We start from the raw sequence: 19518 nt of genomic DNA, 5'->3' as shown, positions 1-19518 counted from the left end.
CTACTGTTGAAGACAACCCCAAGTGTTTATAATATTCAAAAGTTTATTCCAAAATTTAAACTCTAGCACCAGTACATGAATTCCTGTTGTCCACCATCTCCTGGGGTTGGGAGGTGTGTGCTGGCATTTGGAAAATATTCAATAGGTCCATTTACATAATGGCTACTGAGGGGATTTTTCATAAAGTAAGTCTTATGGAGAATGTATGAGTACTAACACGCCAAAACCTGTGATTTCCTGTATGCAACACCATCTCAGAATTGCCCCTTGAAGGGACACAAGTGTTGAAGTCAACATATCACTCTGAGGCTGCATCAACAGAGGGATAGAATCAAGATCACCTGAAGTGCTAATACCACTTTATAATGCCTTGGTAAGGCCACACTTGGAATACTGCATTCAGTTTTGGTCACCACGATGTAGAAAAGATGTGGAGACTCTAGAAAGAGCACAGAGAAGAGCAACAAAGATGATTAGGGGACTGGAGGCTAAGACATATGAAGAACGGTTGCAGGAACTGGGTATGTTTAGTTTAATGAAAAGAAGGACTAGGGGGGACATGATAGCAATGTTCCAATATCTCAGGGGTTGCCACAAAGAAGAGGAGTCAAACTATTTTCCAAGGCACCTGATGGTAGAACAAGAAACAATGGGTGGAAACTAAAAGTTGTGAATGTCCCAACACTGGAAGTCTTTAAGAAGATGTTGGATAGTCATTTGTCTGAAGTGGTGTAAGGGTTCCTGCCTGAGCAGGGGGTTGGACTAGAAGACATCCAAGGTCCCTTCCAACTCTACTATTGTATTGTGTATGATTGGAGACCCAGATGCATTTCTGAAGATGAAGAAAGGGTGGGAAGAAAAGTCTCCTTTTCAAAATTTGTGTTTGTGTGTGTGTATGTATATGTATATGTATATGTGTATGTATGTATGTGTATGTATATGTATACACACACACACATACATAATTACAGATGGGAGGCAGTTGCATGGGCCTATCATGTGTACAAGGCCAACTTGATTAATGATGTATAAAGGTAGATATCTCTTCAATGGTAGTTTTTACACTCTGATGATGTTAGCAGAGGCTAATGAAAGCTAAGTGGGTAATATATTTTAAGTTTCGGAGATCACAATGACTGTCTCTTCTTTTATAACTACACCTGAAAATCGTATTTTAGGATAATTTGCAATATATATGTATGTGTGCATGTATGTATGTATATATGTCTGTATACATTCACTTATTAGATTAAATCCTTCTGCAGCAGATGGCTTAGAGAGTCCCATAGAGACTGATTATTGGCCTATAATCATTACAAAGAGCCACAAACAGAAACACATATACATAAATATGGAAAAGTTTCTAAAGCACATTAGTATTTTTGCGCCTGATGTTACTGATCATAATCATGACACTGTAATTTCTTCCTCTCTAAAGACTATCTCCATGGCAACTATAACTTCAGTGTTCGTATTGGGATGAGTATGACAATATGTAAGTATAATATAGTTCAAAATATTTTCTTTGCAGGACTGCAGCCTTACAATTGTTTCATAACATTTGTGAATGTCCCAAGAGAATCAGTGAGGATTTTTTGATTCAGTTCAGGAGTCATCAAGGGACAAAACTCCCTGAGAGAAGCTCATCCCCATTTGAGAATTACTAGAAAAACCTCCATTGACAGCAAGTGTAAACTTGGCAGAGTCTTAAACACCAAATTTTTTGACTTCCAGCTGAAGCGATGGAGTGGAACTCAGATAAATATATAAGAACTCCAAAGTTGCAAATGTTATTGACCCAGACTTAGTTACGTATATTCTGGAGCATCAAACAGACACAAGAGTTTTAGTGTTATATAGATAGAGTTGGAAAGTGAAAGAATGCAACAGAAACTGAGCAGAAAGTGGAAGACATGAAATTCATTTTAGTCGATTATAATCCCAGAAAAAGAAAAGAGGAGAAAGACGGATTGCAAAGTAACAACAAAACCCTGAATCTTAATACTTTCTCTCCTGTCCTTCTCAAGGATGTATAGGGTGTCAAACTCAAGGCACAGGGGACGAATACGGCCTCCAGGGTGCTTAGATCTGGCCCACGGGGCTGCCCTAGAAATAGCAAAAACACAGCCCTCCTGAGCTCTGTTTTTGCAGGCAGAGGGTTGCATGAGGCTATCCCAGCGGAAAACGGAACTTGGGAGCCCTTTTTCTCTGGCAGAGTGTTCTGGACACAGGGGCCCCTGACACGAGTGATGCCAAGCTGGCCACACCTATGCTGGCCACGCCCATCTGGTCCCCTATGGTCAAACACAACCCTGATGTGGCCCTCAATTTTGTATGTATTTTGTGTTTGTATGTGACAACTGATACTCTTTTCTGTTTTTTTTTAAGCAGATTCCGTCTCGAAAGTATTCCGGAGAGCAATATTTCTTCTAAAATACCAGAAATCTCTTCTCCAGATGATCCACTGCTTCATAATTTAATGCGAAATCTTATCAATGGGTTCATTGTCCTTATTGGCATCTTAGCCTGGTGGGAAATGGAAGGACAATTTATCTCCTGGCCTTTACAATTAAGAGGAATCCTTTCACCACTTTCATCCTGAACCTCTCCATCGCTGACTTTGGGGTCCTCTCATCCCTCATTATGGCAGCAATATTTGTGGCGGTGTCATCTCGGGGTAAAAGAAATGACACTGTCCAAACCTTTTTCTTCTTGTTTTTTGAGCTCTTTTGCTTCACCTATTCTGCCAGCCAGTTTCTGCTGACGACCATCAGCCTGGAGAGGTGTGTGGCTGTCCTTTTCCCGCTCTGGCATCGCTGCCATCGTCCCCCAAAGCTGTCCCCCCTTGTTTGTGGCCTCATCTGGATCCTCTCCTTCCTGCTCTCTGCAGTGCACTTCCTTCTGTCCCAGACAAACAGCTTTGGAAGTTCACGTTTTCTTTACCAGCTGATTGTGAATGGTTCATTTTGTATGCCGCTCATGGTTGTGTCCTCTGTAACCCTTTGGATTCATGTGAGGTCTAAATCTCAACGCAATCAAAGGAAACTTCTCACCACCATCTTGCTGGCTCTCCTCTTCTTCCTCCTTTTCTCTCTCCCAATGTATGCCTTATATATCATTTATTATGTACGTTTCCATTATCCTGTCCTCCTGATCATTGGGATAGGATGTGCCACTCTCAACAGCAGCATCAACCCACTCCTTTATTTCTTAGTGGGGAGAAAGAAGAGGGGAAAGGATCAGCCCAGGGCGTCTCTGAAGGTGGCTTTGCAAAGAGTCTTCAAGGATGAACAGGAGAGCTCAGAGAGGCAGCAAACTAGGAAGGGAGAATTTTTGTGAAGTCTTACTGTCACTGCACATTCATGTTTTAAAAAGATAAATAATATGTGCATTCAATAAAATACACATATATTGAACAAAGTAGCTAATGCCAAACAATATAAAAAGGAAACATTGCTGTCTTCATAATTTCCAAAGTGAAGATCTCTATAAAGAAAATATCTGACTTCCTATATAATTTCTTACTTCATAACATGAAATTGTATGTCTGATTTCATATGCATTTTTAAAAAATGTCATAACATGAAATTATATATCTGATTTCATATAAAATCTTTGAGCTGAGGTGGTGCAGTTCTGCAGGCTACTTCAGCTGGCTGCTAGCTGCAGTTTGGCAGTTCAAATCTCACTGGCTCAAGGTTGACTCAGCCTTCCTTCCTTCCGAGATGGGTAAAATGAGGACCCAGATTGTTGGGGGCAATAGGCTGACCCTGTAAACCACTTAAAGGTAAAGTTTCCCCTCGCATCTATGTGCTAGTCGTTCCCAACTTTAGGGGGTGGTGCTCATCTCCATTTCAAAACTGAAGAGCCAGCACTGTCCAAAGATGTCTTTGTGGTCAGGTGGCTGGCATGACTAAATGGCGAAGATGCACAGAGTGCTGTTACCTTCCCACCAAAGGTGGTTCCTATTTTTCTACTTGCATTTTTTACATGCTTTCAAACTGCTAGGTTAGCAGAAGTAAACTGCTAAGAGAGGGCTGTAAAGCACTATGAAGTGGTATTTAGTGCTATTCAGTCACGTGCAGTAAGGTTTATGGCTGGTGAGGCACTGACACACTGGTGGGTTTCAAATATTTTTAGACTTGTGGACTTCAACTCCCAGAATTCCACAGCCAGGCATGCTCAGTTCCGATTTAAAATGACAGCATTTGTTTCTCTCTCCCTTCCTCCCACTCTCTCAAACAAACAAACACACACACACACACACACACACAAGTTGGATTGGACTATCTCTCCTACCCCCTTCCCTCTCTCACTCACTCTCAAACAAACAAACAAACACACACACACACACACACACGTTGGATTGGATATCTTTTCCAATGGCTTGAAAGCAGCTCCTCTGCCACCACCACCACCCATTCCCCTGCTGCCTTCTCCAAACACCTCCACCATTGCAAATGCAGCCTGCTGTCTGGGTGGGAAATGCCTGGAACACAATAAAGCCCACCCACTCACCTCCTGCTGGCAGGCTGGGGTGAGAGGAGACGCAGAGAAGACGGAGGGGAGCCGATCTGAGCCTTCCAAAAGAAAGAGGTTGGGGGAAAGTGTGTGTGCTACAGCATGGCTCTTTGCCTGGCTTCCGTGGATGACTGTTAAAAAAAAGCCTCTAAAAAGCGCCCTCTACTATGAGGCAGGAGAACTGCATGCCTCACCTACGTCAGGAATTTTTAGGCTTTTAACTCTTGCTTAACTCTGCTCGAGTGATCATAAAACGCCTAAAGTCAGACTAAAGGAGGCATGCAGTTCTCTTGCCTCATAGTGGAGGGCGCTTTTTAGAGGCTTTTTTAACAGTTAAGCAGAGTCATCCACGGTGAGGCTGCAACTAGCTCAGCTATTTCCTTTTACGTTTTCTTTTCTTTTCATGATGAGAGTGGTGAGGCTGTGCCTCACTTGCCTCACCTGACTGCACATCACTGGTGCTATTGCTATTGCTATTATATCAGAACAACTACTGTTAGAAATACTTTTTACTGAATGTTTTTTTTTAAAATGTGACTTTTATTGTTTTAAGTATGGTTATTTCTTATATATTTGCAAAGCTTTTGTCTCTAAAGCACTTGGTAGAAAAATGTATGGCTTCCCTAAAAACCTGCAAATTTGTGTACATAATGGGGAAAAAAAAAAGAGAGAAGGGGAAAATGTGTACAAGATACATTTCCTGAAATAAAATGAGACGGTTTTGATCCTCACATATTTCAGACATGTTTACTTATGATTAATAACTGTTCATTAGTAATAATGTTCATTTGTTGCTTCCTTTTTTAAAAAATTCTTTAAAGATATTTAGGTTCTATCACTGTAAGCCTCTTTTCCTGCCATTCTTTCAAGTCCATTTCTAGTTGGCACCCAAACTCACCCGCTAAGTTCTAAAAACTTAATAAAGTTTTCTTTTCAATCATAAACCTAATCTTGGTTTGTATTCTGTATGGCTACATTTGAGCTAGAGGGTTTTTTTTTTTTTTCCATATACAGTAGTCCTCAACTTCCAACGGTTCATTTAGTAACTGTTCAAAATTAGAATGGCATTGGAAAAAAAGTGATCATTTCCACACTTATGACCATTGCAGCTGATCACATGATTTACATTTCGAATGTTTGGCCCCTGGTTCATATTTATGACGGTTGGAGCGTCCTGGGGTCATGAGATCAACTTTTGCAACCTTCTGATAAGCAAAATCAATGGGAAAGTCAGAGTCACTTAACAACCATGTTACTCATTTAATAGTTGGAATGATCCACTTAACAACAGTGGCAAAGAAAAGTTGTAAAATGGCCGTTAAAACTCATTTAATGAATGTTTCTCTTAGCAGGTTAAATTTTGGGTCATAAATCGAGGACTACCTGTTTATAAGTTTTAACTTTGTGTATCTTAATTTTCTTAATGGACAGTTTTTAGCAGCTGGTCAGTGAATCATGTATGAAGATGAGAAATACAAGTTATTACATGCTTATTTATATAGAAAAAGTGCAGTGACAAATCAATGGCTTTACAATACAATAAAATAGCAGAGTTGGAAGGGACCTTGAAGGTCTTCTAGTCCAACAACCTGCCTAAGCAGGAAACCCTATACTGTTTCAGACAAATGGCTATCCAACATCTTAAAGACATCCAGTGTTGGGGTATTCACAACTTCTGGAAGCAAATTGTTCCACTGATTAGTTGTTCTAACTGTCAGGAAATTTCTCCTCAGTTCTAAGTTGCTTTTCTCCTTGATTAGTTTCCACCCATTGCTTCTTGTTCTACCCTCAGGTGCCTTGGAGAATAGTTTGACTCCCTCTTCTTTGTGGCAATCCCTGAGATATTGGAACAATGCTATCATGTCTCCCCTAGTCCTTCTTTCTCTTAAGCTAGACATACCCAGTTCCTGCAACCGTTCTTCATATGTTTTAGCCTCCAGTCCCCTAATCATCTTTGTTGCTCTTCTCTGCACTCTTTCTAGAGTCTCCACATCTTTTCTAAATCGTGGTGACCAAAACTGAATGCAGTATTCCAAGTGTTTGAATTACAAGGTTTTTGCAAAGTGCAATTTCTGAATGAGATAGCAGCTATGTATCATGAAAGAAAAGGTATTCTTGAGTGGAAATATATGAAATAGATACAGTAGAGAAAAAGGAATCAAGTCCTTAAGGAAAGCCCAGTTGCCTCTTGAAAAAGTACCTTTGGGATAACCATGATCTGAGAATCAACATAGACATTAAGGAAACAATTGAAAAAAATGTCACCTGAACCAGACAAGTTAGATCTGGGATCAGGAGGTTCTTCTCCATAAATCCCATCAACAGCTGCCAGAGTTGAAAATCAACTACCAAGAGTAACTGCCAGTCTCGTAAATCAGCAAGGCAAGGGCTTTGCGGGATAAAAGGGGTCCTGAAGCCTACCCACTCTTTGGATCCCGACTTGATGATTTCCATCCTTCTGGATGAGAGAAGGGCTGTTGATGAATGATCAAAAATCAAAGTAAGTTAAATAAGCTTGCAGCTGATCTCAACTTTGGCCTGTCCAAAGGGACAGGGGAGACCACCTGCAAATGAGTGTCACTTTGGCTGAGTTACTATACCAGGGGTCGGCAACCTTAAACATCAAAGAGCCACAAAGGTTCTAAACAAAAGCCCCCTGTTCAATTCTGAAACCAACTGGAAGTCTCGTTCCCCTACCATAGAGTCTCCTCCTAGCACAGCATCCTTTTTCCTCTGCTGACTGGAAGTCCGGTTCCCCATCATAGAGTCTCCTCCTAGTGCAGCGTCCTTTTTCCTCTACCTGTCCTAACTAAAAGCCCTATCCATTGTGGAGCCAACCAGCCACATGGAGCCACAGCAGACGGATGAAAGAGCCACATGTGGCTCCAGAGCCACAGGTTGCTAACCCCTGTGCTGTACAATTATGACATTGCACTGGGAGCAGTTACAAGACATATGGGGAGAGGGGAGGACAAGGGAATTGCTGATAAGAAGTTTTCCCAAATAGTTCAAATATCCAGGGCAGGTACAGTGCTGACATCAATGTGAAAACTCGGTTGATTTATTCCAATATGGAACTTCACTCTCTTTCCAATAGGTGGCTCCCAAGAGTGATGGAAGATGCAGTTAGTCACCAATAGGGGGCGTAGTGAACAGAGGAACATTATGTGAACTGGGAAGTGGATTTTTGCCTGTTGAGACTGAGATTTACCTTGTAACTTGGAGATATTAATATGCATTGAGCTTCGAGACAGAGTTGAGCATCTTCAAAAAAGGGGACAGCATGTTGAGCTTTTGCATTTTCAGTTTTACTCTGCATAATTCTTTGTGGTGTGGGGCAGAGAAAGAAACCAGCCAAATATTTCAAAGTTAGTGAATGAGAGAGCAGACATTTTTATGATTTCAGCTTAAAGCCAATTCCTAAAACTTTCTTGCATTCACTGGGGGGGGGGGGGGGGAGGGGGAGAGTGCAACTCAACTTTATTGTGATACTTGCTTTATTGTTGTGGTCTGGTATCAAACCCAGAATATTTGGGATTTGTGGTGTGCCTGTATATTCATTGGTGACAGTGGTTTTTATACAGTACAGACAACAGATTATTAACATTACATTGTTTAGATAACTTAGATAACTTTAAAAACAAGGAAAAAAGTTTACTTGAGTACTGGTTATGAACGACATACTTTTGCTGATAAGCATAAGGTTCTTTAAATTTTACATCTACAGGTAAAAGTGGCAATAAGAGAGAACAGCAAAATAATCAAAAAGTTATTAAATAATAACAATTCTATCCTAAGCTTGATACTTGTTTTATTATATTTATTTCAACTGTATTGTTTATGCATGTAGAAAAGGAAAAAGGAAACAAAAACAAGGGAATAACAACAAAATAGAAAAGGCTCTGTTTTCTCATTTTGATGATCTGTAATGATCTGTAATCATTTAAGGCCTCTTGGAAATCATATTGTAGATGTTTGTTTTTGGCATACTCTGTAGTGAATCTTTCAAAAACACCCTAATCCAGGAACTGCAAACTCAGAAAAACAATCAAACCGTAAATAGCAATCTAATCAAGGGAAAAACAACATTTCCATCAACATTGATAGGACAAGCTATTGTACATAAACCAAGATCAAACCCCACTCCCTTCTAGCACTGATGATGTTACCTAGTCAGGTGACTAAATGTCTGCAAGCAATCAAGCTCAGAGACCACAAGGACCCCGAAAGAGAAGTCTTTCCCTGCATATTTGTAGAATGGGTAAGGACTTTTTCTGCCCACCTGTAGCTGCTTCCCTGCCTAACTAGCCATATTTCCATCCTTTCTTACTGACCTGGGGATTTAAGATCTTGCCTGTTGCCTCTCTTTCTCTTCTATTGCTACCAAGGCATGGAATATGGTTGAAAAATGTGTCTCTCTTGTGCTTTCTCTTTTTAGGAAGAGGTTAAAGCCTCACCATTAATTACTGAAATTGAACAGGTTTCTAATTGGTTTTATTTTAGTTTTACTTGTTGCTGATTCAGTCCACAAATCAATTGCCTTTAAACGACATCAGGAAACAGCAGGTGAGATTGGTGCTTCCCCTGTATTTGTAAAAATCTTATTTCTAGAAAGCAAAATAAATTGAGCATTTTATAAACACCGTGCAGTTCATGTCCTGCACAGCATTAGTTGTGGATTGATGTAGACATCTCTTACAATTCTCTGTAGGTCTATTCAGATGAAAGAGCCAATATTTCCAAAGAGATTTGGTCCCACCTATAAGACGACAGCCTCAAGAGCAAGTTATTCATTGCTACTCAGAAGGAAGAACGGTTGGGTTTGAGCTCTTCTATCTCCCTCCAGTGGCTTCACTTTCTTTGAAGGTGTTTTGCAAAATGGCCTTTATGCTCTCCTTGGACTGAGTTCCTTTTTTTCTCCCAACTAGAAAGTAGATCACTGGATTAATACTGCTATTTAAGCAAGAAAGCAGTACACTACACATAACCCGATGTTCCAGATTATTGAAAGCTTTGTCACTATTAGAAAAATTAATAATCAATACAAGGACAGATAGTGGAAAAGCAAGGGTGAGGAAACACAGAAGAGTAATTAAAATAGTGAGTATAAGCTGACCCCGATTACTCTGATTCGATTTAAGGCACACTTTGATGAAAAGGACCACAGTAGAGAGTGTGATCAATGGGAGGCAAATGACAGCAGTCACAAGGAAATGGTGATTGGACAGTCTGTGATTTACAAAGGCTTTCATAATCCTCATAATTCCACTCAGGAGGAAAGAGAAGATCCACAGGACAAGACAGATACTGGCGGTCAAATGTTTTGGCCTGGAACAGTAATGCCAGATTGGGAAGAAGAAAGCCACACACCGGTCAATGCTGATGGCTGTCAGAAAAAAGTTTGCATTGATGTACATCACTTGGGCAAAATAGACACAGAGCTCGTAGAATATTTTGATTCCTTCAAAATTGGCAAAAAATGAATCAATATAATATATAAATACAGGTACGAGGTAGCCAAAGTCTGCAACAGCCAAGTTAAGGATGAATGTGGTGAAACAGTTTCTCTTAATCTGGAAGCCAAGTAGCCAGATGATGTAGCCATTGCCCACAAACCCAATACAACATGTCATTAAAATAAGGCCCATCAAAGCAATCACTCCTAAATCAAAAGGGGTGATCTCTCCTGCATTCTTATATGAGTCATTGTTATTGTTATATCCATGGTAGCTCTGTTTAGCATCCACACCTCCCAGGCTGGAATTCATCATTCAGCTTTTGGATTCCTCTGACAATCCAGTTCCTTTTTGACTGGAAGCTCCTGTTGGAAGAAAAGAAAGAAGAGCGGATTCAGTCATTCCTGTCTCCTAAACCAGCGGAGGCAGTGGGGGGGGGATGGGGGAGGAGAGAGAGAGAATGGTTTAGAGTAGAGAATGTGATCAACAGAAGGCAAAGGACAGCTGCTACAAGGAAGTGGAGAAACCAATAGGCTGTGATATACTATGATTTTTGTTAATTTCATAATGCCCATAATTCCAACATAATCCTTTCATAATTTTTAAAATAGAATCTAGCACCACGTGGTCCAAGACATGGTCCTTAGTTGTTTAAGATAATTATCAACCGTCATTGTTGAAGAGAAAGACTTGCCATGAGCCTACTAGGACTAGGGAACCAAAAGCCATGTCAGGCAGAGTTAATTTTGAAAGATGGCTCAGAAAAATGTAACATCTCCTTATAAACAAAAGTCTTTGGGAACAAGGGAAGTTGTTTTCCAGGATTGTATCTCTTTTTCTGAAGATCTGATTAAGTCAACTATTTTGCAATTGATGTGAGAAGACCAAAAAGCAAAAATTTCACTGATAGTTCTATTTCTCAGTTGATAAATGGAACTTTGACCACTGAGGACATCCATTCTACTGTACAATCCATTATTTTGTTTTGATATTAACCCTTAATGTTTATTTCCCCTCTTTGGTCATTAGAAATAGGAGGATGGTGAAGCTTAACTTGCCTCCCTGGGATGCCTTTTGACCATGCTCCTACAGAGCGCATAGCAAAGAGGTTGAGTTCAAATCCTGTTGTGAGAATCCTTCCACTGCCTTCCCATAGCCTGGCACATCAACATCTAGGGACTCATAAGAAGGCACAAAGCTTCTCAGATGAAAGGAAAAATCATAGTTTAGCAATTCCAAAGCTACATATGTGTGTTGGATCCTTCATCCCCTTCTTCTGAATTGTTTCCAATATAATTCTTGGTGCAGAGGAAGGATCACTCAATGTCTTCCTTTTTGTCCCCATTTTGCTACTGTTAATAAACATGAAAGGAATAAGGCTAGAACAAACAGAGGCCACTTCCTTTGGGACCACCTATAATAGTTATTCCACTTTCTTATTTCTAGTGGATCTGGAAGATTTTGTGTCAACCTGAAAACTGACTTCAGCTGAAGCCATGCTTGCTCATGCTTACTCCTGCTTGGTTTCTTGGTTGCCGTTCATGGGGGGAGGGGAATTCAGAAATGTGGTTCCTCAGCTGCTAATCATAACCAGCTGGCATTTGAACCAACCTCATGTCAATGGACACCTGTTGGAGCTGCGTGGGAAGTGACGGCTGAACGGATTGGCCCACATTACCTGAGAGACACAGCAGGTAGGCATGGGGAAATCTTACTCTTTTAACTATCCCTAAGTATAGAGACTATTTAGAGCTAGTTTCACCTTTCTAAGTGCCGATATGATGTACTCAATAAAGGGTTTCTTGAGCCTGATCTAAGTGTCAGAGTCTTGACTCCCCGGAATTCTTTACTCAGACATTTTGTTCCTAAATAGATATATAAATAATGTAAAGTCCTCTTTTATTCCCCTCTAAAAAGGAATGTTATCTCTTGAGTCTAGCTCTGTTGACAGGCATCACGGGGTTCCTTGGAGTAAAACAAGAAAGTGTCAAGAAGACATTGATCTGGCCAAGTGACGGTTCGTATGAACTTTAGCCATGCAGATTAGTTTGTATACCAAATAGGCCAGTTTTGGATACCACCACTCCATGGCAATATGGTGACAGCACTAAGCTTCTTTTAGAAGACCTCCCCTTCTGCCCCCATAAATCCAGACCCTTGAATGAACTCTTAGTCTACACGAGTCAGAGTATAGTAAGGCTATAAACAAAGAAGAATTTCTGTCATGTTTGGGATGAAGGTGAGAGATTTAAAACCAGAGGTTCATCATACAACTTCTCAGATGAGGAGTCCAATTCAATTAAAATACAGTTCCCAAGGATCATGGGCAGTCTCTTATTCTGCAGTTGGTGATTATCTTGCAAAAACAGGAACCAAATTGTCTTATCATCTGATGCTTACATTGATTATGCAAGGCAAAAATATATATATATCTCATCATGTGAGACTTTGAACAAGATCTGCTTACCCATCCCAGAACAGAAATAAGTTGTTATGCAGAAGATCAGCTTACTCTCACCTGCTACTCTAATGTATGACAATTTTTTGGACATTGCAAGCAATGCCTAGTATCTAAAATCAACTTTTATTCTTCTGAACTGCAATTAACCTGAAGAAGACTTAGAAAACCATTATTTTTCTCTCTGAAACTTGTTCTGCTTTGGCCATCATCGGTTGCTCTAGCCATCAACAACATCGTTTTAGCAATCTCACCAATGTTGAAGACCTCGGATCAATATTTTCAAATAGATAAAAAATTTGAACAATCTTTGAGATAAGAAAATGCAGTAGCATTCATCCACTTAACTAGTGATCTCTTCACCTGATTTTTCACATCATAGAACAATAGAATTGGAAAGGACCTTGAAGGTCTTCTAATCCAACACACTGCTGAAGTAGGAGACCCTATACCATTTCAGACAAATGGTTGTCCAGTGTCTTTTTGAAAGTATCCAGTGATGGAGCACCCACAACTTCTGGATGCAAGTTGTTCCATTAGATGTTTGCTCTCACTGTCGGGAAATTCCCCTTCAGGTTCTAGGTTGGTTCTTTCCTTGATTGGTTCCCATCCATTGCTTCTTGTTGGGCCTTTAGGTGCTTTGGAGAATAGGTTGACTCCCTCTTCTCTGTGGAAGCCCTTTAAATATTGGAAGATTGTTCTCATGTCTCCCTATTGTTTCAGTAGTCCTACTGCTGCAATACTATTGCTTAGCCAACCTGAATTCTGCAGCCCACTTGGCACCAGATACCCAGGAATTCCAGCACTTACTGTGGGTCTTGTTTACTGAGGCAAACATTTATGCAGTAAGAATCTTATTTTATCATTTATATGAGTGGCACTCTTCATCTATTATTGTTATTAATATGGCTGGTTGCACAGACAGCTGGTTGTTTTGTCTGGATTTTGCATATTATTATAGCAGAGATCAAAATGTCATGAAACAATGAACTGTGGTGGCTCAGTGGCTAAGACACTGAGCTTGTCAATCAGAAATGTTGGTGGTTCAAATCCATAGCACCACCTAATGGAGTTACTTGTCCCAGCTTCTGCCATGGCACAGGACCTAGCTATTTGCGGGATCGTATCCTGCCCCATACATCCCTTCGGCCGATTCGCTCACACAGAGAGGGACTCCTCCGGGTGCCGTCCACTAGGCTGTGCCAGCGGGCAACGCCCAGGGGAAGGGCCTTCTCTGTGATGGGCCCGACCCTCTGGAATGGCCTTCCCCCTGACATTAGAACGACTACGGACCTCCGCTCCTTCCGCCGGAAACTCAAAACCCACCTGTTTCACCTAGCCGGCCTGGCCTAATTCCAGCTTTCCCACCTCAGTTTGTATTTTTAAATTTTATGATTTGGTTTTAAGGTCTAAGTTTTTAATTTTTATAAATTTGTACAGGGGTTATTTAATTCAATTTTAGTTATGTATGCTTCGAGTGTATGGTTTTTAAATTTGTACCTGTACACCGCCCCGAGTCCCTTCAGGGAGAGGGGGCGGTCTAGAAGTTTAATAAATTAAATTAAATTAAATTAAATTAAATTAAATTAAATTGAATTAAATTAAATTAAATTAAATTAAATTAATGTTTCCACAGAAAAGACAGAGATGAAGAAATGATGATTTTTGAGCAACCACTGAATCCATTCTACTTTCTTTTCTTCAAATAGGAATTTCCATTCTTAAAAAAAGGACTTTTTGGAGCCTTACAAAAGTCTCTTGATGGATTTCAGCCTGGAGAACCTCAACGATACAGCTCAGTATTCTGAATATAACGCTATCAATGATTTCTATGACTACCAAAATACGTCCATCAATTCTGAAAGTATCATATTGTCGGCCACATTAATCAACTGCTACATGGGACTCCCATTAAATGGAATTGTTATCTGGCTACTCGGCTTCCAGATTAAGAGAAACCCTTTCACTGTGTTGATTCTTAATTTAGCTATTGCCGACTTTGGGTTCCTTTTATTTATGGCTCTAAATTTCAGTGATTATTTTGGCATATTTTATACCAGGAAAAATACCCCATGGATCTTTTTTCTCTCCCACATTATGTATATTAATGGTCTCTTTCTTCTGACAGCCATCAGCATTGACCGGTGTATGGCTGTCCTGTCCCCAATTTGGCATTGCTGTTCCCGGCCAAAACATTTGTCCCCTTTTGTGTGTGCCTTCATTTGGATTTGCTCTTTCCTCTTGGGTGAAATTCCAAACGTTATGGAATCTGAATTTGCATATGTCACCATTCCGAGTCTCCATTTGGTTGTGACTGCTTTGCTTTGCCTTCCATTAATTATAATCTCTACTCTGATCCTATTCATCAAAATACGTCCTAAACCTAAACAGATCAAACATGGAAGACTTTTAGTGATGATTTTAATGACTCTTCTCTGTTTACTTATTCTTAATGTTCCATTATATATCTTCCCACTTGTTGATTACTTTCCTGAGATCAAGTATTTCTTTGAATTTCCTGAATTTCATTTCTACTTAATCCTGAGTGCTTGCCTAAATAGCAGTGTTAACCCAGTGATCTATTAGCTGTTTAGGAGAAAGAAACAAGCTCAGTCCAGGGAGAGCATCAAGGTTATTTTTCAAAAACTCTTCTGGGAAGATGAAGCTCCAAAAACAAGGTAGAAGAAAGCAAATACTTTTAAACTTTCCATAAAAGCATAATTTGTAGGGGAAAAGCAGGTAGCTGGAGGGGAGGAGTTTAACATGTCATCAGTTTAGAATCATTACTTTGCCATAAAGAGTCCAAGTCCAACCCCATCTTGAATTCCATTGATCATTTTCTGGCACTAATGAATATTGAACTGTGGTGGCTCAGTGGCTAAGACACTGAGCTTGTCAATCAGAAATGTCGGTGGTTCAAATCCATAGCACCACCTAATGGAGTTACTTGTCCCAGCTTCTGCCACCCTAGCAGTTCAAAAGCATTGAAAAATGCCAGTAGAAAAATAAGGACCATCTTTGGTGGGAAGGTAATAGCATTCCATGCTCCTTTGGTGTTGAGTCATGCTGGCCACATGACCATGGAGATGTCTTCAGACAGAGCTGGCTCTTTGGCTTCGAAACAGAGATGAGCACTGCCCCCTAGAGTCAGGAAAGAGTAGCACGCACATGCGGGGGAACCTTTACCTTACCATACCCATGTACTCAATAGGTGAATAAAAAATGCCAATTATGGTTTGCATGCTCTCAATGAATCTGGGCAACTCACAACAATGAAGAATTAATTATATTACAATGAAATTAAAAGTATCTCTCACTAGATAATTAATTCCACTATCTGCAAAAAGCTGTTTTTTAATGATTAATTTCACTGTTCACAAGAAGAAAAAAAACAACAATCCAAAGGTGGAAACTTCTAGTGACTGGAGGGAATCTTTGTGGGAAGAAAATATTGTTTTTTTCCCGCATGTTTTATTTGTTTTATTTACATAATATCCAATTTTCATCGAACAGTGTGTATTCTGGGTACAATTCTGCCTAAACAATCATTTAATAGATCTTTGTTGTTGTAATTCCTCACCATCATATTAATAATATAATAACATAATAATATGATAACATTAATATTTAACATTTGGCATCATCTTCTTTAACAACTCTCCTCTCTACTATTTCCTCCAGTTGTATCTCCTCCTTTCTAACTTCTAACCATTGATAGAATGTGTCCCATATCAAAAGTTTCTTCTTTATCCTGAATAGCAAGTGTTAGTCTACCCATTTCTGCACAGTCTAATATTTTCTTAATTACATTCCCCTCAGACGGGATCTCACAATCTTTCAATTGTTGCACAAATTCAATTCTAGTTGCAATTAAGATACACAAGATCAAGTATGTGATCTTTTTATCACATGTTTCTGGTAGGATGCCCAACAACAATATCTCTGGTTTCAGATCTCTATGTTGTTTTATCATTTTTTCCAGCCATGTATGTATTTTTGTCCTATATTTTCTTGCTTTTGGGCATGTCCACCACATATGATAATATGTACCAGATGTTTGCTTACACTTCCAACATTTAGCTGATCTGTCTTTATATGTTTTTGCCAATCTTGCTGGTGCAAGATGACTCCTTCAGGAGTCATCCTGCTCTACAACAGAAAGGAAAGCTATGGCTTAAATATAGAGTACATAAAACACCAGAGAGCAAGTGCTATCACATACAACAACTCTGTTATTCTATTCTAAGTAATGGGTAAAACATTTTGCAGGAGTAAAATGATATTGAATGTGAAGATGCTGCACTTGATGTTTTTATGCCTAACTGCAAATAGATATCTCATTCTGATCTTCCCTGAAAAAGTCTACCAGTCCATACCCAAAAGTTTACACACAGAATGTCCTACCTTCTTCTAGTCTCAGTTATCCTTCACCAATGCATGTTGGAGCTCAATTACTTCTTCTTCTGGAATAGTTATAAATGCTTGCTCCACAATCATGAAACCCAAGTCCTTTGCCATAAAGTACAAAAGAGATGACTTTATATATTTTGAGAAAGGGTGGGGGACCTTAATGGATTGAAGAAATCTATTGTTTCTTGGCTAGAATTAAGACCAGAGTGCTGATTTGTTTCCCCATGGATAAAGTCTCAAAAGTAGGATAAAATTGTTTCCCATAACGCTGAAAGAGAAATGCGTTACGCAGACATTTCTAAGGAAAGTTCTCTGTCATGTGTACTTTGTGAACTAAATTGAACTATGGTATCTATATACTACTAAAACTTTTATTCCTGTAACCTTTAACCGGGTGAAATGGTGCATGGTAGGCAGTGGTGAAATCTAAAATGTTTTTCTACCGGTTCTGTGGACGTGGCTTGGGGGGGTGGGTGTCATGTGACTGGGTAGGCATGGCTATGTAGTCATGTGACTGGTGGGGGGGGTCAAAAGACAGAAACTCTCTTTAACAATGTCCTGCTGGAGCAGGGGGTTGGACTAGATGACCTCCAGGCCCCTTCCAGCCCTGGATTGCCATGCTCTTTCAAGGTATCCTCTGAAACTGTGTCTAGTGCCAGGTTTCTGATCCTCCCTCCCTCTCCTTTTTCCCTCCATCCCTCTCTCCCTCCCACCTCCTTCCTTCCTTCCTTTTCTTTCTTTCTTTCTTTCTTTCTTTCTTTCTTTCTTTCTTTCTTTCTTTCTTTCTTTCTTTCTTTCTTTCTTTCTTTCTTTCTTTTGCAGCACCTCCAACCCTGGTTTTTGGCCTAGCAGGCCTCAGGGAAGCCTCCTGGGAACAAAAATGGACCCCAAATGCTAAACAAAAATAAAAAAAAAGTTCCTATTATTGTGCAGCATAGCTGAAAACTTCTTTTTCCTTTGTTAAGAATTTTTTTTACTACTGGTTCAGGCGAATGGTAGCATTTTTTGCTACCTGTCTGGGTGAATCTGTTTATGTCCACATCTCCAATAATCTGGCGATCAGTTTGGGGACATTGCAGCCAATCTGACTGGTGGTACATGTTCTTGTAACCTTTAATTAGACAATTACTGTGCACCTTAGGACCAATCTTTTTCAAATAGGATATCTCAAATGAGCTAATTTAAAGAATTCAGCCAAGATCTGGAATCCATCACTCCCACGGAACTGACATTTGGAAAATTAAAATAAAGTTTATGATATGAAAATTATAAATCACCTTATCAATAAAACACAATGTCATAATCTCTGCTGATGTTTGACTGTGCTTTGCAGTTCATCATGAGCAGCTTTCAAGGCATACACATTTCTGAGTATAACCCTGCATTTCTCAATGTCTATGGAGATTTTCAGTCATCCAGGTCATGGTTGTTCCAAAGATGCTTTTTCAAAAGGCAACTGGACTTAGTTTTTCCTTGAAGATGTTTTGCTCCTCATTCAAGAAGCTTCTTCGGAACTGGAGAAGCTTCTTCGATAAGAACTGAAATGTCAACAAGGAAAAACGAAGTCTAGTTTTGAAAAAACACCACTGGGACCTGCAATTTAAAACAAAAAAAAAAAAAACTGTTCCAGTGAAAGCAGTACATTAGAATTCTGTCATTCTTGAAGACATTAAGGAATCTAATATGGGGATTACCCATACCCTAACAAAGTGGCAGGAAGCTTTGTGGGTTGGAGGAGGAGGAGGAGGCTTCACTGGGAATCTTCTGATCTCCTGAGTATTGTGAAGGGAGGGGAAATGGTACAAACCTACATTAGCCGTGGAAAGAAAAGTGCCCCAACAGATTATAGGCTGCCTAATAAATAATTAGTGATACAATCTACAAAGGTGTTTTTGCTCTCCATATTCTGGTAGTGACATATTTTATTTTCCTGGGCTCTGATCACTGCAGATGGGAACTGCAGCCATCTGGAGGAAACCTAGACAGCATACTAAAAAGCAGAGACATCACCCTGCCAACAAAAGTGTGTCTAGTCAAGGCTAAGGTTTTCCCAGTTGCAATGGATGGCTGTGAAAGTTGGACCATAAGGAAGGCTGAGCGCCAAAGAATGGAGGCCTTTGAACTCTGGTGCTGGAGAAGAAGACTCCTGCATTGAATCCCTTGGGCTGCAAGGCGATCCAACCGGTCAGTCCTAGAGAAAATCAACCCTGCTCTTTACAAGGCCAGATACTGAAGAGGAAACTCAAAAACTTTGGCCACCTAATGAGAAGGAAGGACTCCCTGGAGAAGAGCTTGAGGCTGGGAACGGTTTAGGAGAAAAAAGGGGGGCACAGCAGAGAATGAAGTGGCTGGATGGAGTCACTGAAGCAGCAGGCGTGAGCTTAAATGGACTCCAGAGGATGGTAGAGGACAGGAAGGCCTGGAGGAACATTGTCCATGGGGTCGGGATGGGTCGGACATAACTTCACAACTAACAACAATTCTGGTATGTAACTGGAGGATGGTTTTTATGTTTGTTTATGTTTCTTTTAAAATACAAAAAATACAAAAAAAATCTGACATAACAGTTTATATCTTGTGTTCCTTTCTCATTAAAAAAAATCAGTACTAAGAAATAATTCATAAGGAATACCAAGAAACACGATACATTCAAACCTGCCTTATTGTAAATTG

The 19518-nt window shown here is 39.9% G+C and overlaps 1 protein-coding gene and 1 pseudogene across 4 annotated transcripts in view; one reads left to right on the top strand and one right to left on the bottom strand.

Moving 5' to 3' along the window:
* Window positions 1–9353: 9353 nt before the first annotated feature.
* LOC309391036 (mas-related G-protein coupled receptor member H-like) overlaps window positions 9354–19518 on the bottom strand; it is a gene marked incomplete at its 3' end in the record, with an annotated part of 86136 nt that continues 75971 nt past the window's right edge. For all 3 annotated transcript variants that reach the window (XM_081951070.1, XM_081951071.1, XM_081951072.1), the window contains one exon: window positions 9354–10342. In XM_081951070.1, the coding sequence (XP_081807196.1) occupies window positions 9354–10292 (939 nt within the window). In that variant the 5' untranslated portion in view covers window positions 10293–10342. The remainder of the gene's footprint in view (window positions 10343–19518) is intronic.
* On the top strand, window positions 14197–15117 carry LOC309391648 (proto-oncogene Mas-like; annotated as a pseudogene). Its single transcript has one exon. The product of its transcript is annotated as a proto-oncogene Mas-like (transcript).

The sequence above is a fragment of the Natrix helvetica genome, assembly GCF_964273705.1.
Source record: "Natrix helvetica genome assembly, chromosome: 4".
Classification (NCBI taxonomy): Eukaryota; Metazoa; Chordata; class Lepidosauria; order Squamata; family Natricidae; genus Natrix; species Natrix helvetica.
This window is presented reverse-complemented; position numbering and strand designations above follow the sequence as displayed.